This window comes from Maylandia zebra, linkage group LG7 (genome assembly GCF_041146795.1).
Source record: "Maylandia zebra isolate NMK-2024a linkage group LG7, Mzebra_GT3a, whole genome shotgun sequence".
In the NCBI taxonomy this organism is placed as follows: domain Eukaryota; kingdom Metazoa; phylum Chordata; class Actinopteri; order Cichliformes; family Cichlidae; genus Maylandia; species Maylandia zebra.
The window spans coordinates 62,347,446-62,372,194 of record NC_135173.1 but is presented as its reverse complement, the minus strand read 5'-3'; the positions used below and the strand labels follow the sequence as shown (position 1 = coordinate 62,372,194).

The 24,749-nt window shown below is 40.0% G+C and overlaps 2 protein-coding genes across 20 annotated transcripts in view; one reads left to right on the top strand and one right to left on the bottom strand.

The window, feature by feature from the left end:
* The window catches only part of slc4a5b (solute carrier family 4 member 5b), a 74,345-nt gene that overhangs the window by 43,467 nt on the left and 6,129 nt on the right, over positions 1–24,749 (top strand). For 16 of the 19 annotated variants that reach the window (XM_076886858.1, XM_076886860.1, XM_076886856.1 and 13 more), the window contains 7 exons: positions 4,173–4,334; positions 6,250–6,428; positions 6,775–6,847; positions 6,932–7,000; positions 8,488–8,661; positions 10,987–11,151; positions 16,750–16,802. In XM_076886858.1, coding sequence (XP_076742973.1) covers positions 4,173–4,334; positions 6,250–6,428; positions 6,775–6,847; positions 6,932–7,000; positions 8,488–8,661; positions 10,987–11,151; positions 16,750–16,802 — 875 coding nt within the window. Of the gene's footprint in view, positions 1–4,172; positions 4,335–6,249; positions 6,429–6,774; positions 6,848–6,931; positions 7,001–8,487; positions 8,662–10,986; positions 11,152–11,298; positions 15,174–16,325; positions 16,438–16,749; positions 16,866–24,749 lie in introns of those variants that run through there. The other 3 variants (XM_076886859.1, XM_004569410.3, XM_004569411.3) reach the window with 3 other exon arrangements.
* LOC143419565 (E3 SUMO-protein ligase ZBED1-like) lies at positions 20,678–22,575 on the bottom strand. Its single transcript, XM_076886869.1, has 2 exons — positions 21,897–22,575; positions 20,678–21,651 (listed from the first exon to the last, which is right to left on the bottom strand). The coding sequence occupies exons 1-2, from the start codon at positions 22,397–22,399 to the stop codon at positions 21,000–21,002; spliced, it is 1,155 nt and encodes a 384-aa protein (XP_076742984.1). The 5' UTR covers positions 22,400–22,575; the 3' UTR covers positions 20,678–20,999.

Sequence of the window (24,749 nt, the reverse complement as noted above, 5' to 3'; positions counted from 1 at the left end):
ATTAAGATCTGGGGTCAATTCAGGAAACATTTTAACTTGACAAATACTTGTAGCTTTTCTCCGATAATGTTCAACCATCTTTTTACACCATCTCAAATAGATCATTCATTTGCAGTCTGGCACAGAAACGGTCTGGTTTTCTTTCAAGATCTCTTCACTGAGGATGGCTTTGTCTCATTTAAATATTTGTGTGAAGACCATAACTTACCAAAGTCTCACTACTTCAGATACCTTCAGGCTCGGAGTTTTGCCTCTAAATTTCTCCCAGGGTACCCGTCTCTGCCCTCTAAGGACCTACTGTATCTAGTTCTTAATGTGAGTCAGCCCACTAAAAGAGCAATATCGAAGATTTATGCATTGATTCTTGAAAGCTGCCCTCATACATGGGACAAACCTAAGGCGGCGTGGGAAGGGGAGGTTGGAGAACTCATGTCAGAAGACATCTGGAAGAAAGCCATACAGCGTATACATACGTCTTCTCTCTGTATTAGACATGGCCTGATTCAATTTAAGGTCGTCCACAGGCTCCACTATTCTAATGACAGACTGTCTAAACTGTACCCTGATGTTGCACCGAATTGTCCTAGATGTGATTACTCTCCTGTTTCTTTGGGGCACATGTTTTGGTCATGTCCCTCCCTGTATGGTTTCTGGACATCAATTTTTCAATCACTGTCAGCTATATCGGGTGAAACACTGCGGCCTGACTCTTTGATAGCTATCTTCGGTGTACCTCGGGAAGAGCTGAGACTCTCTCCCCTCCACAAAAACGCAATAGCCTTTGCCTCGTTGCATGCCCGCCGTCTGATACTGCTGAGCTGGAAGGCGTCGAACCCTCCTTCCTACGTCCATTGGATTAGAGAGGTGATGTTGGGATTAGCTCTGGAAAAAATTAGGTATACCGTGCGCGGCTTGGAGAGTAAATATGACAAAACCTGGTCACGGTTCATAACTCATGTCAAGAGTCTGTCTTTTGCCTGATTTATTGTTCTTTACTTGTTGGTAATTTATGCTCTTGCTCTCTTCTCGGACTGCTGTCCATAGTCTCCTCAATGCCCGTACTTTGACTGTTGGGATTTCTTTATTCCCTTTTTCTTCTTTGTTTCTTCTCTCATGTGCCGGGGTCCGGCTGTTGGTGCTATAATGACTGTCACAGATTGGTTTGAGTGTTTCTCCCCTTTTTTTCTTTTTTCTTTTTTTTTTTTTGTGTTGTGTGTATTGTGCTTCCTGGTTGTGGGGATGCCACCTGGATGGGGGTGGGGGGTAGGGTTCGCAACTTTTGTAAGAAATTCTGGACTGTTTTGTTGGAAAACTATAAATAAAGTTGTAAAAAAAAAAAAAAAAAAAAAAAAAGATCTACAAAGGAGTCCCAGTTAGACCTATTATTATCAGTATGAAATCAGCCACCTACAGAATTTACAAGCACCTAAGCGGCAGTAGCACCTAGCTACTGGATGGCATCAGGTAGAGCGGGTAACCTACTAATCGGAAGGCTGGTAGTTTGATCCCTGGCTCCTCCAGTCTGCATGTCAAGTATGCAAGTTATGCATCCATCAGAGTGTGAATGTGTGTGAATGTAGTTAGAAAGCACTCAGTTTAGAGAAAGTGCTTGTGAGAATGGGTGTGATTGGGTGAATGTGGCATATTGTGAGTACTCCAGGAGAGTAGAAAAGTGCTACAGTGGCTTGCAAAAGTATTCGGCCCCCTTGAACTTTTCCACATTTTGTCACATTACAGCAACAAACATGAATCAATTTTATTGGAATTCCACGTGAAAGACCAACACAAAGTGGTGTACACGTGAGAAGTGGAACGAAAATCATACATGATTCCAAATATTTTTTACAAATAAATAACTGAAAAGTGGGGAGTGCATAATTATTCGGCCCCCGGAGTCAATACTTTGTAGAACCACCTTTTGCTGCAATTACAGCTGCCAGTCTTTTAGGGTCTGTCTCTACCAGCTTTGCACATCTAGAGACTGAAATCTTTGCCCATTCTTCTTTGCAAAACAGCTCCAGCTCAGTCAGATTAGATGGACAGCGTTTGTGAACAGCAGTTTTCAGATCTTGCCACAGATTCTCGATTGGACTTAGATCTGGACTTTGACTGGGCCATTCTAACACATGGATATGTTTTCTTTTAAACCATAATATTCCCTTTCCCAGGAGGAAAGATCAATAATGGGTCAACAGCCACCTTTAAAGGGAACAACCCCTAAAAGGGTTTAAATACCTGGGACTTTACATATTTTGGTTTTAGAACTAAAGAAGGCATTTGGATGAAAACTGAAACATCTTAAGAAAATTAAAAATGGCCAGTAGCCTTCTTTTTAGACAAGGTGTTAGAAGCATTCAGAGATTTTAATCCATATTAACATGATGGCATCACACAGTTGTTGAAGATTTATAGACTACACATTGGAATATCCCATCCCATTTCAGCACATCTGAAAGGTGCTCTATTGGATTGACATGCGATGCTGGAGGCCATTTGAGTCCAGTGAACACACTGTCACAAAGAAACTAGTTTGACATGAGCTGGGTTTTATGACATGGAGAGTTATCATGCTGGTAGCAGGTGCTACCAGCTCATGCTACTAGGATACAGTACACTGTGGTCCTAAAGGGATGGACAAGGTCAGCAATAATACTCAGGTAGGCTGTCAGGTAGTGCCCAAAATGTGCCAGGAAGCGATCACCAGCAGCAGCCTGAACCACTGATGCAAGGCAAGAGTGAATCATGCTTTCATGTTGTTTGGGCCAAATTCTGATCAAAGGAGAATAATCACTCATCATACCAGGGAACATTTTCCAATCTCACTTTGAACATCAGCAGGTCTTTTTGACTAAGTCTATAATCTTAACTCAACTGAGTTATGGCATAGTCAGAAGTAATTTGTGCTTGTATCTGTCACATTTTCACACAAATTGCATTTTCAAATGCTTATACTATAGAGCTTGTTCTACACTCAAATCATTTGTTATTTTCTGGAAGAAAATTTGATTAGATATTTGTGCTAGATATGTGTGCATTTTAACAGGTATACCTAAACAACCAATGAGTGTGTATGGCAACTGTAGTTACTTTTTAAAATAATTTAATATCAAAAAGAAAAGACTTAAATAGTCCAGTTCAATTAAGGCAGGGGTGTCAAACTCAAATACACAGTGGGCCAAAATTCAAAACTGGAACAAAGTCGCGGGCTAACGTTAATATTTATTGAAATATTCCTCCAGATATAAGAATGAATCTTTTCTTATGGACTCAAACACATTTTGCTGAAAAACTGAATATAGAACAAGCAAAGCTTAATACTAAACAATATAAATATTAGCTGTATAATACCAGTAGGCCAGCTCCAATAGTAATTTGGTATGGCTTCGCGGGCCAAATGTAATTAGGCTGCGGGCCAAATTTGGCCCGCGGGCCAGAGTTTGACACCTATACACCTATGAATTAAGGTAAGGCACTCGCCCACTTAGAATGGAATTTTACAAACCCATAGAAATTATCCAAGCTATATAAATATGCTATCGTTGTGCAGCTCAACATGTACATGTTTATAAAACATTCAGAGATAAAATGTGCAATTCTTTTTTAGTGTCTAAAATAACAATTTGGCCGATAGCCAATTTTGTTGCTTTTTTTTTTCCCATGTTCCCCTTTTTGTGTCCAGAAAACATATCTCTTTATTATTAAAAACTGATTATTTAAAAATCTCTGTTCTTTAATGCAAAAGTAATATGGCATACTAGACAAATATCATTCATTCAGTAAATGGCATCTTAATTGCTGTCATCAGGTCAACATCTGATAAAAGGTGAATCCTCACTGTTCTACCCCTGAAAAAGTAAAATGGCCAAATGGCAGATTAATGGGTTTAAAATGGTAGTGTAGAAAGAAATGGACATAATCACAGTGGCTGAGACGAGCGTTTTCTAGCATATGCATGACTTTTACTTAATAAATGATCTGCACAATTTTTATTTTGCCATTGCAACCTAACACAATTCTCTGATTTCCTCTTTCACTATTTTCTGCTAGTATGGTAGTTTCACTGTATTTATATAGGTTTGAAATATAAAATATTTAACAGATGATTATCTAATGCTTAATAGTGTGCACTTATTATAAAGTGTTACCAATATTTCTTCTTTGTTGTTATACAGCCTACACGTAGTGACCGCGGCTGGCTGGTGATGCCCTTTGGTAAGAACCCCTGGTGGTGGTGTGTGGCCAGTTTCGTTCCTGCTCTTCTGGTCACCATCCTCATCTTCATGGACCAGCAGATTAGTGCTGTCATTGTCAACCGCAAGGAAAACAAATTAAAGGTCTGCAAACACCGAAGATGAAATGGTCACAGAACAGATAAATATATAGAGTATATTAAAAAGTATTCTGCCTAAATGTTAACAGTTATACAGCGAGTGCAGAATTATTAGGCAAGTTGTATTTTTGAGGAATAATTTTATTATTGAACAACAACCATGTTCTCAATGAACCCAAAAAACTCATTAATATCAAAGCTGAATGTTTTTGGAAGTAGTTTTTAGTTTGTTTTTAGTTTTAGCTATTTTAGGGGGATATCTGTGTGTGCAGGTGACTATTACTGTGCATAATTATTAGGCAACTTAACAAAAAACAAATATATACCCATTTCAATTATTTATTTTCACCAGTGAAACCAATATAACATCTCCACATTCACAAATATACGTTTCTGACATTCAAAAACAAAACAAAAACAAATCAGCGACCAATATAGCCACCTTTCTTTGCAAGGACACTCAAAAGCCTGCCATCCATGGATTCTGTCAGTGTTTTGATCTGTTCACCATCAACATTGCGTGCAGCAGCAACCACAGCCTCCCAGACACTGTTCAGAGAGGTGTACTGTTTTCCCTCCTTGTAAATCTCACATTTGATGATGGACCACAGGTTCTCAATGGGGTTCAGATCAGGTGAACAAGGAGGCCATGTCATTAGTTTTTCTTCTTTTATACCCTTTCTTGCCAGCCACGCTGTGGAGTACTTGGACGCGTGTGATGGAGCATTGTCCTGCATGAAAATCATGTTTTTCTTGAAGGATGCAGACTTCTTCCTGTACCACTGCTTGAAGAAGGTGTCTTCCAGAAACTGGCAGTAGGACTGGGAGTTGAGCTTGACTCCATCCTCAACCCGAAAAGGCCCCACAAGCTCATCTTTGATGATACCAGCCCAGACCAGTACTCCACCTCCACCTGAGTCGGACTGGAGCTCTCTGCCCTTTACCAATCCAGCCACGGGCCCATCCATCTGGCCCATCAAGACTCACTCTCATTTCGTCAGTCCATAAAACCTTAGAAAAATCAGTCTTGAGATATTTCTTGGCCCAGTCTTGACGTTTCAGCTTGTGTGTCTTGTTCAGTGGTGGTCGTCTTTCAGCCTTTCTTACCTTGGCCATGTCTCTGAGTATTGCACACCTTGTGCTTTTGGGCACTCCAGTGATGTTGCAGCTCTGAAATATGGCCAAACTGGTGGCAAGTGGCATCTTGGCAGCTGCACGCTTGACTTTTCTCAGTTCATGGGCAGTTATTTTGCACCTTGGTTTTTCCACACGCTTCTTGCGACCCTGTTGACTATTTTGAATGAAACGCTCGATTGTTCGATGATCACGCTTCAGAAGCTTTGCAATTTTGAGACTGCTGCATCCCTCTGCAAGATATCTCACTATTTTTGACTTTTCTGAGCCTGTCAAGTCCTTCTTTTGACCCATTTTGCCAAAGGAAAGGACGTTGCCTAATAATTATGCACACTTGATATAGGGTGTTGATGTCATTAGACCACACCCCTTCTCATTACAGAGATGCACATCACCTAATATGCTTAATTGATAGTAGGCTTTCGAGCCTATACAGCTTGGAGTAAGACAACATGCATGAAGAGGATGATGTGGACAAAATACTCATTTGCCTAATAATTCTGCACTCCCTGTAGTTATAGATATTATCTGGGAAAGGTAATGAGAAGAAAAAATACCATGTTTACAACTTGAACAATTGTAACTTGAATTGTAACAGTACTGCACTACTGCTTCAATACATTACTATACTAAAGCAATGAAAGTGCCATGATGCTTTGTGATACTCAAATTTAAAGCAAATGTATTTTTTGTGTTTTTGGTAATTTTTGAACTGTTTACACAGTTCAGGATTACATGGGGAGTGGATCTTCTGGGTAATTTCCCGTTATTGCACCCAATTTCAGAAAAGCTGTGGCTACCACTTGGACCTGTTCTGGGTAGGTGTGCTGATGGCTGTGTGTTCTTTCATGGGCATGCCATGGTATGTAGCAGCCACTGTCATCTCCATTGCTCATATCGACTCACTGAAGATGGAGAGTGAATCTAGTGCCCCTGGAGAGCAACCACAGTTCCTTGGAGTCAGGTGGGACCCATCATAGCTAACCATCATACCATCATCAGCTTGGTGTTCTGAACCGTTGCATGCTCATAGGCTGGTAATATATCAATTGGGGGACAAAGTGGGGGGAATAAATTCTATAAAACGTATTTTTGGAACCAGAGGAGTGTCCCCTGCTGGCGTAAGGAAGGCTTAAGATGGTGAAAAGTGAAAATGCTTACTTCACTTTTGAGATCTTAAAGATAGACTGCATAGAAAAGAGAGTCCTTATTTCAGATTAAGGTCTGTTTGTTTTCTGATTGCCTAAATCATCTTTTTGTGTGGACCTAGAATAAAGTTTTATGCTATGCTTTTGATTCTTCACTTCCAGAGAGCAGAGGTTGACAGGCATTTTGGTGTTTGTCCTAACAGGACTCTCAGTCTTTCTTGCCCCTATACTTCAGGTAAGTTCGTAGATGAGACTGATGTGGTGTCAGTAGAAAGTTTATATTGGTTTTATTTTAAAATGTATGTTCTGTTCAATTCAGTACATCCCCATGCCTGTCCTTTATGGAGTCTTCCTCTACATGGGAGTGGCTTCACTGAGTGGCATCCAGGTATACTACAAAAAAATACATATATATATATTTTTTTCTCCATATTTTTCTTCATGGAAACTATAATCTATATGCCAATATATATGAAAAGAAAATGGTGCATAGATGAAAAATCAGACACAAGCAGAAAACAGGAATAACAAAAATCCAGTGTTTTTCAGTGTAAACATATTCATTTTCAAACACCATGTGTTTTTTTCTCAGAGGGCCAGATTGTACAAGCTTAAGGAAATGAATGAGTTTATAATAACATATAATATAATATAATTGACAGATCAATTAAAGCACTTAAACTCAATTCAGTTTTATTTATATAGCACCAAATCACAACAAGAGTTGCTTCAAGGTTCTTTATATTATAAGGTAAAGACCCTACAATATTAGAGAGAAAACAGAAAGAATGGATAGGATTGGATCCATCAAGACTAAGTATCTGGTTATACAGTATGTTTCTAAGATTTTTAGGGCTGAGTAAAATTACCTCAGTTTTATCTGAATTTTGAAGTAAAAAATTAGATCATCATCAATGAGTCTTTATATTTTTAAGATATTTCTGCAGGTTAACCATTTGGTGTGTTTCATCTGGCTTTATGTATAGACAATGCTATGGTATCATCTGTGTAGCAGTGAAATTGTATGTTATGCCTTCTAATGATACTGCCTAGGGGAAGCATATATAATGTGCACATGATATGCAGTCCTTGCACTGAACCCTGTGGAACATATGGCATAGAAATAGAATATTTAACAGTATTCTCTGAAATTCCTCATTTCTCTTATCACTTCCTAATAACATTTAAATTTACTCTATTAGTTCTCTGTTCTCTATTAATCAGCTATGTGCGACAGGCCTTCAAAGACGGCAGTAATTAAACCGTTACTTGAAAAGCCATTATCACTTGACACAGATGTCTAAGCTAATTAAAGGTCAATCTCAAATCTCTGAAAAAATCTTCAACTGCAGAGTAATGGTTTATTTAAAGAGTTTCAGTCAAGTTTAGGAGTTCATCAAATTAAATTAACAGTGTTAGTGAAGGTTAGAAGTGATCTGATGGCCTTTGATGGTGGAATCATCTCTACTTGTCCTGCCACACCTCAGCACAGTGTTCGATGCAGTTGACCTTAATATTTTATTAAAGCAATTAGAGCATGTTGTAGGCATTAAAGATAGCGGTTTGAATCATATCAAATTAGAATCTGCAAATTGAAATGTAATAGATTCCAATGTGTTCATGTAAATGGAGAGTCCTCTTTACACACTGAGGTTAATTGTGGAGTTCCACAGGGTTCCTTGCTAGGACCAATTCTGTTTACATTATACAAGTTTAACTTAGGCAGCAACATTAGAAGATATAGGAATGGAATATATGGAATAATTGGAATTTTTCATTTCTGATAATTTCCTGGATGACACAATGTTCTGCTTCATCTCTAAAACACTAAATAAAAGAATACCTTAAAATATTTTCTCGATTTCTTTGTTCCAGTTCTGGGAGCGCATCAAGCTGTATCTAATGCCGCCCAAACACCAGCCAGACTTCTCCTTCCTGCGTCATGTCCCTATGAGACGCGTCCACCTTTTCACCCTAGTCCAGATTGTGTGTCTGGCTGTTCTCTGGATCCTTAAGTCTACATTTCTGGCCATCATCTTCCCAGTAATGGTGAGGGTGTTCTGTGTTCTTCTGTTTAGGTAAATGAACTGATTCTTACATAGCATCATTCTATGCTCCCAGAACACTCAAAGCACTGTATACAACTCCTCATTCACCCATTCACACAAGCACTTCTTCTATGCTTACATGCTTTCCATCTACTAATCACGCACATTCATACTCTGATGGAATTGTCAAAGAGCAACTTGGGGTTTGTATCTTGTCCGAGGATATGTGGGATTCAGACTGGAACAGCCACGGATGGAACCATCAGCCTTCCGATCAGTAGATGATCTGCTATACTTACTGAGCTACAGGAACAATTTATCAAACTAAACTACCAAGAAGGGTCATTGTATAGCTATTAAACTAAAAATTATTCCGGCTAAATGTAAAACTACACGGATTAAACTGTCTGGCACGTCGTCTGACGTGAACGAAAAAATATGTCAAAACAGATGCTTTTCTATCATCATTTACTCAAAAAGCAGAAAGCAGGAATTACAGTTGTACTGAAAAAAGGTTACATTCCGGTTATGATGCAGCTAATAACTTTAGCTTGATTTAAATAATATTCAATGACCTTTAAGAATGTCCTATTGACTTATTTTATTGGTCCTGTTTGGAACCTTTTGTAAATTTCCATGTTTTACCCTCCAAAATAACTAAAGTTATCAACAGGTTACAAAGAAGCAAAAGCTTTGACATTTTCCTATAAAGTATCTATGCAGAAGTGAGAAAAGTTCATGCTTTTGTCACATAAGTACAAATAAAGCTTTATGAACACTCATTAGTCACCTTTTTTCACTCACTACGTGTTTTATTCACCACTCTCCATCTTTAGCTAGACTGGTTGCCATAGTGTTTCTTTTTGTACTGGCTTCCTCCCCTCACCCCTGGAAATGTGACAAGCATATTTGTTATGTGCTTGTTCAAACAGTATCACACATTCAAAAACATTAAAATGCTGCTTCTAGTGATGAAACTTTTTGTTAAATTTTGAAGAGGACAGCTAGAAAAACTGCCTTATTTTCTACTCTAAAGCTTTGTAGTTTTTTCTTTTCATTTCTTTTTTCAGATTTTCTGTCTACTCTGATATGGCAAAGAGTAGACAGGAACCCTGACAGAGATATTGATTTGATTTTAAAACACATTTATTCACTTAATAGTGATCCATATAAACATTCAGCTCAAATCGACACATTCCTAAATAAAAGTTCAGAATTATTTAATGTAAACAGACTACCTTTATAGTCCCAAAAATTTTGAAAAACCTCCAGCTCATCCATTTTGAAATAATACTTATATTCCAACATCACTCTTGAAAAGCTGCGCACAGTCAGAATTTCTGTTAAGTCTAATTGTTGAATGTTGCCATTGTGTTTCTTAAATTTGTAAAGTCGTAGTTTAAGCAGTAGGATCAAAGCCATTCCTTTGATCCTGACCACCTCTCCAACCACTCTGTGCTGGGGGAGGTTTTATTGTAGATACATCCTATCTGAAAGATCTGTTTCTTTTGATGTAAGCTTCCTGGGTTTACGACCCTTTGGTCATCAGGAGGTCTGACACACACACACACACACACACACACACTCTTACAGAAGTTAGGACCAAGGGGGCGTGGCTTTGTTCTGACGTGTTTTGTGTGAACTGTCCCTCAATAAAAGGTAGCAGGAGGAGGTCAGATCTGGGGGTCATTTTCATGGTGGACACAGACGAGGCCTCCCTTGCGCAAATAATCGATCGATCGACTGTCTTGTTTTCTTCATGATGAATAAGTCTCTAGAATTAGCGGGGCTTGTGGAAACACAGACCCAACAATTTCGTCCATTATCAATCTAATATTTTCTACTCAAGTAAATTGCCAAATTGTATTGACCCTGGAAAAAATTAATCAGTCGTCCTTTTTTTCTTCTTTCTTTTGTCATATGAAAGCCTGAAGATAAAACACTGTTTTGTAAAATATTCTCCAAATGATTCCCAAATACAACTAAGCACTGAAAATAAATCCATTAAACATTGTACAAAACAATGAAAAATGTAATGTTGCTTGTAGAAGTTGGTTTTTGTCACATCAAAACCAACTTTAAAAGGATCTCTCCAAGGCGTATCATTTTTACTTGTTAACTTGCTTTATTAAGAAATGTTCTAGAGCAGACTCGAACCCAGGCCCCTCTATTTCAGAAAGTCTGCTACTGAGCCACTGGGCCTCATTCACTGATATGGTAATAATAATTGTATTAGTAGTAGTACAACTCTCTTCAATTATGTATTATTTATATAGCGGCGATTTACAACAATGACAAGATAATGTTAATCTACCTGGTTTTGTAGATTCTCGGTCTCATGGTTGTACGGAAGCTGCTGGATTTGATGTTCTCGCAACATGATTTGGCCTGGCTGGATGATATCCTGCCAGACAAAGACAAGAAGAAGAAGGAAGATGAGAAGAAGAAGAAGAAAGACAAGAAAGCACCAGAGCCTGAGAGTGATGAGGAGGTGAGGAAATGCACTATTTGTCAAGTGTGGATCTGTCTTTCTTAGTATTAACTGTGTATTTAAGTGTGTGTCACTCCATTGCTGTGGTTGTGTCGATCCTGGGTTTATTTTCTCTAACTAATACTGTATGTTTCTCCTCTCCCACAGTGTTGCTGAAAGGCACTTCATTCCCTCTTACTACAGTCTTCCTGTCTGTCCATCATCTTCTCAGTACATCTTTCACCTCTCCCACTTTGTTCCAACCTTTAGAAACAGCGTGTGTGCTTATGTGTACCCTTTGTATTTATGCTTCATCCAAGTCTTTGTCCATACTAAAAGGGTTGCTTGACAGCTGTGTAGAAGCACAAGTGATGCCCACTGATGGCTTTAAAGGATAAGCTTGGTGTTATTGATCAAATTTTTATTAGTAATTATAGCTTGGTCACTATCAGCAGTATTAACTTTGCCCAGTTCACTGAAACACTGACATTCTTGTCTCATAAGCCTCTGCTATTCACGCGTGGGGGAGATGTTTTCCTGAATTGTGCAACACAGTTAATAAACTACACTCTTCAGTTCAGTCAGAAACCCAGCACAGACCAAAGTGATCATCCATGAAAATAGACATGAAAGGAAGTGGAGGAGCAGGAGTGGATGTGGGTTGCAAAGCAGCTTGTTGCGGCTGAATGAACTGAAATGGCCCCATCTGAGATTTGAAAATCTGTGGAAGGGTATATGCTCAACCATCAGCTGATGTGGGCTGGAGTTGAGATCCAATTATGGCCGAGTTAGAATACAAATAGAATAGAAATATCCTTTATTGTCGCTCATTGGGGAAATTCAGGTGTTCAGCAGCAAAGTAACAGGCAGATGGAGCATGCAGATTCAAAAAGAATTTACAACATGAAAACATGAATTTAAAAAATGTAATCTCTAGCGATGAGAGCCGTTCCTTCTTCTGAATGTTGGAACACTGTGCCTCTGTAAGTTCACCATATATATATGCATATATATACATATACATATATATTTCTCATCAGTGTGTCCTGGTTTTCCAACACCTAACACCTTGGCGCCTCTGCTGGAATCTCCAACAATTAACTTATGGAATCCAACCTTTCGAACTACTCATCTTGCAGAGTGCTGGAGACTGACCCAGATTGCCTCCAGGCATCCCAATTAAGTGCCCACTCCCCACCTCTCTCTCTCTCCCACTCTCTCTCTCTTAATATCTAGTCAACTAAGTGCATGTTTACATGAGATTCACTGATCTTCAACCCCACCTTATTCCCTCTTTCTATTTCTCTCTTTTAACATGGAAAATTTCATTACATTTGAACATTCAGTCACATGTGAATAGGCTTCAGTTAAGATTTCATTAGCACATTCACTTTAGCATAGTCCCTTTTAATTCAAATATGTTTCTCTTTAAAACTCTGTGTTTGTCAGTCACAGTTTACTCTATAGAATAAATACAATCCCCTTTCTCACTAAATAGAACACTTTATAAGTCAGGCATTAAGAGTGTTGTGTCTTGTGTGTGCTCTCATTTACTCACACACGGACTCACTCTCATATTTCTCAAGGCCATTTCTATACAGGCTTTCAGCTAAGCCCCAAGTTGCGCCTGTCTCTAAACTCATTATTTTCCTTTTTTTTTTTTTTTTTAACTTTCTATTCCTATTAATCATCTTTAGGCAAACTCAATTGTCTTTATATTTACTGATTGTGTTCTGATCATTATTGTGCATAATTAACTATCAGCAAATTCACATACGAATCATAATTCTGTGTTTACCCCTCACAACATTTAAAACTATGTTCTTGATGAAAAATATAATGATGGGTTGATGACATAGTGGTTATCTTCTCAAACTCAAACTTGAATAAAAAAGTTGATGATGGATCATGTCTACACACACAAAATCTAGACACCAGATTCAGTTCAATAATTAGACATCTCTCTACTAAGATACTGATCAGACTTATTGCTTTGATTAACAATAAAACTGATCTATTTACTAGCAGATAAGGAAAAGTTCTGTTTTAGGAGTTTGGCCATTTTCAACACCGTTTTAACACATAAGGCTGGGTGTCAAATCCTTTTATCCCCGGCTACTACTCCACATTATGTGGATTGTGCGTGCATGCAAAAGAACCCCCCCCCCCCCCCCCCCTTGTCCCTGCGGGCAGTCTATCCTTCAAGCTCGGCAATACCTCCTACGACCATATTGAGACTAACCAGCTGATCTGCTCCACAGCAGCAGTGATCAGTGAGGTGCTTGGTTGCAAGATAAACAGCCACAAAGAGCAGTAGAAGGAGACCAAAGGCCATGGAGGGAAGTTAGCTAACTATCAGAGTAGCAGAAAGGTGCCTAAGAAGTACAGCAAGCTCGCCATACCTCAGGCCTTGGAAACTTCAATCCCATAGCACAAGTTACCATCAAGTGCGGGATCTACCAAGGACATACTCTGTCCCCACTGCTGTTCTGCATAGGCCGGAACCCCCTCAGTGAGATCACTGACAAGACTGGCTACAGGTACCAACTACGGAATGGAGCAGTGATCTACATGGAAGACAAAACGCTATATGCCCAGAGTGAATGTGACTTCGATTCACTGATCCACACCACCAGGATGCAAAGAGGTCAGAAAGTCAGTCAGACTGGAGAAGTGAAATCAGATGGTAAAGAAGAGAGGGAAGGTAGTCAGAACTGAGGCGACTGTACTACCAGAAGGCAACATTGCAGACATCGAGGACAGCTACAACTACCTGGGTCTCCCACAGGCAAATTGGAACCACGAAGAGGCTGCTAGGAAAGCTGCAACCACTAAGTACCTGCAGATGGTCAGGCAAGATCTGAGGAGTCAGCTGAATGGTAAGAATAAGATCTGGGCTATCAACACCTACGACCTGATCAGGTACCCTGCTGGGAAGGAGGAGATGGAAGCCACTGACATCAAGACCAGGAAGGTCCTGACCATGCATTGAGGGTTTCAAGTCCAGCATACTGAGATTGTACACTAAGTGGAAGCAAGGAGGCCAGGGACTAGTGAGTATCAGAACCACAGTCCAGGATGAGACAATGAACATTCACAAGTATTTCAGGAAGATGGCCTTGACTAACCATGTTCTCAGTCTGCCGCCTCAGACAGCAGAAACCCAAGAAAGAGGAGCAAGAGAGGAAACCATCATGGAAGGAGAGGCCCCTTCGCAGTGTGTACCACCGACAGATAGAGGAACTGGCTGACATCCAGAAAACCTACCAGTGGTTGGACAAAGCTGGACAAAAGACAGCATAGACACACCGATCATGATAGCACAAGCTCTAAGTACAAGCTCCATAGAGTCTGGGGTCTATCACGCAAGGCAAGACCTTAGGTGCAGGTTCTGTAAAGATGCCCCTGAGACATAACAGCAGGGCGCAAGATGTTTGTAGGCAGGGCATACATGGAAGGCCAGGACCAAGTGGCTGGCATAATATACAGAAACATTTGAGCTGAGTATGGCCTGGAAGGTAGACATGGGAGGTCATTAGGGTGGTCGAGAATGACCAAGTTAAGATACTGTGGGACTTCCAAATACAGACGGACAAAATGGTGATGGCTAACCAACCGGACATAGCAGTGGTGGACAGCAGAGGAAGATGGCCATAGTGATAGACTTAGTGATACCAAATGACAGCAACAGCAGGGAGAAGGAACATGAGGCTGGAGAGGTACCAAGGGCTCAGAGAAGAGCTCAAGAAGATGTGGAGGGTGAAAGTAACAGTGGTCCCAGTGGTAATCGGAGCACTCGGGGGAGTGACCCTCAGGCTAGGTGAGTCGCTCCATCAGATCCCAGGAACAACATCCTGTCCAGAAGATCGCAGTCCCAGGGACATCAAAGATACTGCACAGGACCCTCAAGCTCCTAGGCTGCTCCTAAGCTGCTAGAGTACCTAATCTTGAAGGATATAACATCCAATTTTTCCTGTTTTTTACAGAATATTATGTACTTTAATATCTCACTGCACTCAGAAATGAAAGCTTAATACAAATAAGCAATTGCGATTTAAAAAAGAAATGATGGAATAAATTATCAGACCAAAATGTATTCTAAACTTTGGACTCAGTAGTAGTAGCCACCTTTGCCAGATATAACAGCTGAACACATCTGTGGCATTCTTCCTACAATAGAAATCAAATATTCTTCAGAAAGTTCTACACATATCTGTTGCACAAGTTCCTTTTGCAACCTTCATGTGTGGCACATGAAGGTTGCTTTGCTTTCACTCTACTGTCCAGTTCATCCCAAACCAACTCAATGGGGTTTACGTATGGAGTCTGTGCTGTTCACTCCATGTTTGTGAACTTACAATCTTCTTCTTTTTTTGCGGTTCTGTTCAGTTCTGGCATAGCTTAGACTTGTGTTTTGGGTCATTATCTTGTTGTCCAACTAGGCGTATACCAGAGGGTATTGCATTATGCTGCAGAATGCTGTGGTAGCTGTTTTGGTTCAGGGTGCCCCTCAACAACCCTAGATCCAGTAAAACAGCTCCAGACCATCACACTTCCTCCTCCATATTTTAAAGTTGAGTTCGCACACTGTGGAACCATCCTTTTGGCTACTTAATGGATGTATCGGAGAGCAGCTTGGGGTTAGTACCTTGCCCAAGGATACTTGGCATGCAGACTGGAGCAGCCAGGTCCCAGCCTGATGACAGTCTTGGGTGGAGAGTCCCTCATTCAGGCACAGGTGGAGGGAGGTAAACTGATGTTAATCAGGTTGTCAACCAGGATTCCAAGAATAATAACGGTAGTAACCACTGAACTGTATTCTATCAACAGAATTCTGACATAGTTTCCTGGTTGCTCTAGGTGGCAGATTTCTGTGTGTCGAGGGCTGTGGCAATGGCGTTCTCTGTCGATCTGTTTGTGCTGTAGGCAAACTGATGACAGTCTAGGTTTTGTGGGAGGGAGGCCTTTATTTGTTGCAGAATCAGCCTCTCGAAGCATTTAGTGACTGCAGACATTAAGGTGATAGGTCTGAGACACTTTAAGGTAGATGACTTGTTAACAGGAGTGATGGTTGCTGCTTGCTGCTGTATGCTGGTGTACCTGGGTTTTAAGGTCTCTAATAAAAACATCAAGTCTTATCCTTTAAGATTCTAATTTCTCCTGCATGCCAACTGCTTCCTCTTTTTGTCACTTAGCCTGACAGCTCTGCAAACCCTCCAGTGAAGATTCACATGGAGACCACAAAGCCCCACTCAAAGTCAGACCTTTCCCAAAATAACTCTCCCACCCAAAGCCTATCCTCAGATTGTGAGTACACTAATCATTTCTATTACCTATGTGTCAGCATAATTTATGTTGTAAATATTCAGTGTTATTAACTAACACAGATGAGGTGCAAACAGCATTCGATCTTGTTTGTGACATTGGATCTTTTGTAGATTTCACTTTGACTGTTGAAGTAATGCACAGTATCTGCCAGTTTTCAGTGAATGTACTTAATAATTTCTCGTGTTTCTGTGTTTGTATTTATGTTATGTGTTTACATGCCTGTGTATGCTTGTTTGGTGTTGTTTTGTGCATATGTTCTCTGTCCATATGTGTGCATGTGGCTTCTTACAGGAGACGAACCCTTACTCAACAGTCACATCTGATCAAAATGAGCTAGACCACAGGTACTGTGTGCTGAAATTGCACGTGCCCTACAGTGATCTGATATATTCACCTGACAGGAACATTGGGGACAAAACTGTTATTTCCAGACCACAAAACACAGTTATAAATAAGAAACACACATTTCATTGAATTATCAGCTTCTGTATTGTATTTCTATCCCTAGTATGTAGGGTGATGATTTAGATGATCATAGACTTAGACATTTTTATTTGTAGAGCTTATGTTTGAAAGCTTGTGATGTCTCTGTATTGGAAAGATATAGAGTATACAGACAATGGAGTATATAGATAATGGAGATGTAATCCAGTGCACTTTCATAGAAACTGTATAGTGCAGTGTATGAAACTGTTATGTTAATTGTTATTATTATTATTTTTATTTCTATGTAGATCTGTATGTTTGGTATTTGACAGCTATCTCCATTACTGTAAGTTTGTCATTTTGTTAACAGCAAGAAGTTATAAGCAAAACGTGTGTTGTCAACTGTGACATTTTGATACCAATAGGAGTGAAATCGGAGCCATTGGTACTATGTGACAATTGTTTTATAGCTTTGTTCTGATTCCTGCTATAAATACTGTTCGTAACTTTGTGACTGCAAAAATTATTATTATTTTTTATTTTACTATTTTCATTGAATTTTAGCCCAGTTTTCCCAAAGTTGTATAACACTTAAAAGAAATCAGTCTTCAAAAACAAAATAAGTTAAAGTTACTTGTTGTACAATGGTGCATTGAAATTATTTTAAACTCTTCAAAACTAATTAAGACCAGAAGATGAAGAAATGACCATTATGACTTTATTCCCCCCCCCAAAAAAATCTATCTACTGTAATGTGAAAAATCTCGAGCCACCCCTCATTTCTTTACATTTTGTTAGAAAACTGGGAAAGGGGTGCAGTGCTTTATTCAAACATGTGCAAACATGAATGGAAATTAAAGCCACCGAGGCAGCTTTCAGTTATTTAGTTAAGTGTCAAAGAGAAAACTTCTAAAGGCATCTTGAAGGACATTCAAAGGTCTTCTTTGGACCTTTCTGCCTTTTGTTCTATTCTCAAGACTATCCCACGCTGCTTCAATCATGTTACACAGATTTTATGCCAGATACACCTTCTGGTACAATCCTGCCATTTATCGGGGATTGTGACCCCCAGAGACTGTGTTTGTGTCTCTTTCTAAAATCACTCCAAGGATCCTGTAAGGCCACAAAAACTATTTCAAGATACCATGTAGTAAACTGATAATCCTTGGTGGTGAGATTTCTTCTTTAATCCTGCAAACCATAGCTATAAAAATTCAATTTAGTATGTTTTAATCTGAATCCGTAAATACCCCAAACATTTGAAGCCAATTTGAGAATGGACCTCCATCTTAACATGTTTTTCCTTTAAGTATGATCTTAACAGGTGTATCTGAATCATGTTGAAGTCTGGGATAAAAAAATGTAACTTAAAAAAAAAAAACACACACTTCACCTTCACTAATGCAAAACCGATTACATTTTTAAATAGATGCAACTCAAAGGTTCAGTTATACATCTTGTTTATGTGCACATGACACTCCGTTTAGCTCAAACTAGTAGTCTGATACAACAGTCCTGCAATCTTTTCTCAGAGTTTTGTGATGAAGTGAAGCTTTTGACTGAATATGCATCCACACAGCTCAGTCCACTTGGCCTGATGTCATTAGCCATTTCAAATATGTTAAAAACGGTCCATTTTAGCTCCAATAACATGATCCCCCAGCTGTCACAATAAACATTTAGGAAGCATTTAGGAATCTGTGAGGATTTACGAGATCCAGCTGATTAGAAGTTAGCAGAAAATTAGTTATACAGTTGGTATTTATATATATAATTTTGCGACTGAAATCTTTTTTGAAAAAAGTATGTGCAACATGCTGTACTGTAACTTTGGATTCAAATGTAAGAAATAAACAACAAAAACTAAACTAAAAAACAGCAGTGATGTTTTGAGGGTTAGTGACATTTAGACTATTAGACTTTAGAAACCAATGGAGGATGTCACAATAGCTATATCCATCTTTTATAATGAAAGAACAGAAAGACAGACAAGCTTTTTTTCCCTGTTTTTTAAAAAATAAAATTATTATCATCATTCATGCCTTAGCAATGGCTTTCTTGCTGCAACTCATTGTTATGTGTGGCTGTGTGCAGACAGGAATAGGACCCAAGGTGCAGACTCCGGAGACAGTCGTGAACTCAAAACAGCTTTAATGTAAAACTCAAAATATAACATAACTGGAAAAAATCAAAATAAACTTAAACCAGAGGACTGACAGAACACACAGCTAGGTAAACAGTAGATCACGACACAGACACAAAGAAACACAGGGCTCAAATACACAGAGGGAGCAATCAGGGAATGGGTAACAGGAGGGAAACACAGCTGGGGCAAATCAGGCCTAATGAGACAAGGGGAAGCAAAACCAGACACATTAACATCAGACATGAACTTTCAAAGTAAAACAGGAAACATAACACAGACTCACAGGCAGGCACTATAACAAAGGGAACAGAGACATGGGACCAGGGCAGACACAGACACTGACTGGACGTGGGAATACAGCAGACAGGGGAGACAGCAACTAAGGAACACAGACAGAAAACCAGAACACTAAAACTCTAACCAAACCCCACCCAGAGAACCTTAACTAAGAATAATCCTAAAACCCGTAAAGCAAAGCTAGAATATAATGAAATAACAAAATCAAAGAACCAAAAAACACAAAACACTGGGTCAACGACCCAGGGACCCTAACACTCATCCTGTCAAATCTGCAGCTCAAAGTCTTCTCTTCACAGTTGAAACAGACTTGCTTAATACAACCAATACTAAGCTGTGCTTTGAAGCTGTTGTCATGTGAGCTGCCTATCAGGCAAGCCGTTAACTCTCAGAAACTTGTCCTCTGATTCAGTTATGTCTTCGGGTCTGCAAGACCTCTTCCTGTTTGAGTTTGCCCCAGTTCCTGAGTGCCTTTTGATGGTGAAGGAAACTGTACTCACTGACACCTTAACTTTCTTTGCAATTTCTCTGTAGGAAAGACCTACATTTTTAACTGTTAGTGTTTAAGTGATGGTCTGTCTCGCTTCCATTGTTTATGGCCTTTTTCTCGCAATTTTTGTAGCAACACACTACTTTCTGAAGTAGAATACTGTTCTACTGATGCTCATGAGGGTACGGTACCACAGTGTGTTTCAACACTGCTTTTATGCAGACAGAGTTGTAAGTATTCCAGAAAAGTAGAACACCAAATTTCAAAGTTTGATCAACCTCCATTGCTGCAGAACAGCTTTAAATTGTTAACCCATTTTGCGTTCCCTGAACACATATGGAATTATGCAGTAAACAAAAAAATGTAAAATAACTCAAAACATGTTTAATATTTTAGATTCTTCAAAATAGCCACCATTTCCTGGGGCTGGTGACTTGGATGAATTCATCCTCAAAAGCAAAGAGGACTCTTAGATTTCCTTTCCTGGAGCAGTCCGCATGTGAGCCAGTTTCATCATAGTGCTTGATGGTTTTCACCACTGCACTCTTTAAAATAACTAGGGCTGTCAAATGATTAAAATTTTTAATCAGATTAATCACAGCCTAAAAATTTATTAATCATGATTAATCGCACTCGAAATATGACCAAAATGCGTGCAAACATACGGACAGATAGCGGATTTTTACACACTTGTTAGTGTTATTTAATGCTAAGACCACGCTGAGTGGCCTGCGTTCACTCAGCGTGGTCTGACGTAGGCTGGGTGTTGTGCTGGAAGCGAATTAATCACAGCCTAAAAATTTATTAATCGCAACTCGAAATATATGTGTATATGTGTATATATATGTAAAAATCGGGACAGATAGTGGTTTTTAACACACTTGTTTGTTTTATTTATTATTAATTGTGAGTACAAGCAGTACAAGCAGAACAGGGCTTCAAATAATTGTGAGGGATTTTTACTGAATGTTTTCCACCCGTTTAAATCTAGCACATTGTTTTATCCATATACATCTTCAAGTTCACAGAACATAGGCCTAATTCAACAGGCAAAATAGAAAAAATCTCCAATCATCCTTTTGGGTAAGGTAGATTAGTGCAAAAAAATATGAACAACAGTGAAAAGTATTGTTTAAATCACATTCAACCATAGAACAAGCTCTAAACACACGGTCCTCTGGTCTACTCATCCTTCAGCCAGTTGCTGAGACAAACCAACTTGTCCACGTTCTCTGAGTGCAGAGCAGACCTCTTCTTGTTCACAATGTGCCCTGCTACAGAGAACAGCCTCTCACAGGGCACTGTGGAGGCAGGAGTGGCCAGGTATCTGCGAGCAAGGCGGGCCAGCTGGCTGTGGGCTCCTGCATGAGCTGCCCACCACTGTAAGGGACAGTCCTCTAAGGCAGTGCAGGGCTCTGCTCTGTAGCGCTGTATGGCTCTGTCCTGCTGTACCTCCTCCTCTGACTCAGAGTCAGAGTCCATCTGCAGCAGGCTCAGCCTCTTCTTGGCTGGACCTTCTTCTGCAGTGTGTGATCTTCTAGGAGAGTCTTCATGCAGCATGCCTGCCAGTGTGGTCCACACTGCTTCTCTGTCAGTCTTGGGCACACTGCGTAGGTCTTTAAAACGTGTGTCCAGTGCAGTTGCGATCTGGAGCCATGCATAGTTGGTATGTTCCTGGCGGGAAGCAAGGTCTTCCTTAAACTTCTCTTTAAACCTCACCACATATGCAGGGTCCTCATCAGTTACTTCCATGACACGGCGCAGGTGGCAGAAGGCTGGTAGAACTACAGAGCAGGAGACGTAGGCCTCTCCTCCCAGCAGTTCAGTCACATATCTGCAGTGGAATACACACACACACACACACACACACACACACACACACACACACACACACACACACAGAGAGAGAGATAAGACAGCAAATTAAAAAAAGCTTTTTAATACTAGGTAATATTAATAAAATATTTGATTTCATTTATTTTTTAAATAAGACATTTTCATAATAACAAAACTGATTTAAGATGTATGTTTGATACATTTAATCTAAACCTACAATTATGGTCACAATGACAGGCTCACCTGCAGGGCTCTAGAAGTGTCTCCAGTCTCTGGAGTTTGTCCCACTCTGGAGGCGTCAGGAGGACAAGTTTATGCTTTTGTTTATCCAGAGTCGCGGTTACTGCAGTTTGGTTGTGGATCAAGCGCTTCACCATCTCCAGCGTGGAGTTCCAGCGCATAGGCACGCCCTGGGCCAACGGCTCCTGCTTGCGCCCCAGTGACACCTGCTCTGCGTTCAGCTCTGCTGTGTTTGCTGGGCTGTGCTTAAAATGGCCAACAATTTTGCGGCATTTGGCCAGCGCAGTGACAAAGCCACTGTCTGCGAGACTCACTGTGATGCATCTCTGTAGAATGTGCGCGGTACACGGCATGTGATTGAATGGCATGATGCGAGCCGCGGCGATCATATTGCGCGCACTGTCCGTGCCTACTGTTGTCACCTTCTCCTCAATTCTCCACCTGCGAGCAACAGTCTGGAACTGCTCTGCACAAGCCTCCGCAAAGTGCCGCTCTTCCGTTTTCATTATAGTCAGCGCCCAGGCTTCAGTGATTAAATGCGCAGTAACTCCCAGGTAATTGTCATTACTCAATGATGTCCAGTGGTCTCCTGTCAGAGCCACGCATTCTGTGTGAACTAAAGCCTCTTCTTTTTTCTTTTTCTCCGTTTCATACAGTTCGTGGATTCGAATTGTTATTGTGCTTCTCGCTGGGGGTTTGTAGGACGCGTCCTGAGATGCAACCTTTAAAACATCCGCAAAGCCCTTGTCCTCCACAATGCTTAGCGGTCTGCAGTCCTTTGCTATCCATTTGGCTATATTGTCGGTCAGTTTGTCCAAAGAAGACTTACCGAGTGGCCTGCGTTCACTAAGAGTGGTCTGACGCAGGCCGGGTGAAGCTGCTGCCCCGACAAACGCGTGTTTGGCATTAAGGTGGTATTTTAAGGTCGAATTTGAACGGTGAAATTGAAACTCTTTACTACAGTGAGTGCAAATTACAACGTGTTTGTTTATTGTCCCATCTATGTTCTTCTTGTATTTAAATTCCCCATCCAGAAGGCCATCCGCTTCCTGCTTCTCCATTTTCAGTGGCGCGGTAAACAAATCAACTGGAATTATGGGAGCGACTTATCTGCGTGTTGCGCTAAATAGTTAAATATTCTAACGTAATTAATTCCAAAATTTAATTATCGCAATTAACGCGTTAATTTCGACAGCTATAAAAATAACATAACATAATAATAAAATAATAACTCGAAACATCTTTTATATTTTAGATCGTTTTAGTTTTAGCAATTTTCTGGACTGACTGTCCTTCAGTTCTTAAAGTTACGATGGACTGGCTTTTCTTTTTACTTAGCTAAATGGTTCTTGCCATGATGTTTTGAGTTATTTTACACTTCTTTTGTTTACTACATAATTCCATATCTGTTCATTCACAGTTTTGACGCCTTCAGTGAAAATCTACAATGTAAATAGTCATGAAAATAAAGAAAAAACAATAAATGACAATGTGTCCAAACATTTGACTAGTAATATATCTTATATTATAAAGGTTTCAATCAATATATTCATTGTTCATTCTATATATTCAGACTCTTTAAAAATAATGTATATATTTAAAATTTTCCTAAATGGCATTCCAAATATATATATATATATATATATATATATATATATATATATATATATATATATATATATATACCATCGTGGAACGATAGGCACGACATGTACCACCAGCAGATAAATGAAGTGGCTGACATCATGAAGTCCTACCAGTGGCTGGACTGAAAGACAGCACAGAGGCACTAACCATGCTAGCACAGGAACAAGCTCTGAGCACAAGATCCACAGAGCCTGGGGTCTATCACATGCACACCATGCCATGCAGGGCAACACCATAACCAAGTGGCTGGCATAATATACAGAAACAAGTTCAAGGTCAAAATAGGAAGCGCCCCCTATGGTGGTCGAGAATGACCAAGCTAAGATCTGGTGGGACTTCCATATACAGACAGATAAAATGGTGATAGCTAACCAACCGGGCATAGTAGTGGTAGAAAACCAGAGAAAGATGGGAGGTAGTGATAGATGTAGTGATACCGAATGAAAGCAATATTAGGAAGAAGGAACACGAGAAGCTGAAGAAGTACCAAGGGCTCAGAGCTTGAGAAGATGTGGAGGGTGAAGGTAACAGTGGTCCCAGTGGTAATTGGAGCACTAGGTGTGAGTGGCTCCTGCAGATCCCAGGAACAACATCCGAGATCTCTGTCCAGAAGAGCGCAGTCCTAGGAACAGCTAAGATACTGTGCAGGACCCTCAAGCTCCCAGGCCTCTTGTAGAGAACCCGCAGGGGCGAGAGGGTAATATATAACTAGGAATTCCTTAATTTCTTTTTTTATGAAATTGAAAACTCAATTGCAAGTTTCAGGTCAATCAATCAAACATGAAGTTTATTATATAAATTATGGTCAATATTGGACTCAGAAAAATTATCGAGCATAAACTCATTGACCGATTTGATCAGTTTCAAGTTGACAGCTAATGAGCCTGAGTCCTGAGTTTCACTGTCAGATCTACCCATTGCTCTTTGTTTCCAGCTTCAAAACACCAGATGGTTATGCCAAAAACACTCACATTCAAGTTTTCTGGCAGGATGTAGCCGCTGTGGCACAGAGTAATCACCAGTTGTTGACACAGTGGCTATGACCTGTGGAAAGCAAAGCCTCTTGAGGACATGGAGCAAAACAGAAATATCAAAAGTGAAAAGAGCAACAGCACATGAAAACCCTCAACACTCCAACTTATTAAACACTGCCTCTCAGTGGTTAAACCTTTGGTTACATTTTGCAGAGGGTAACTGCCAACCACTGTA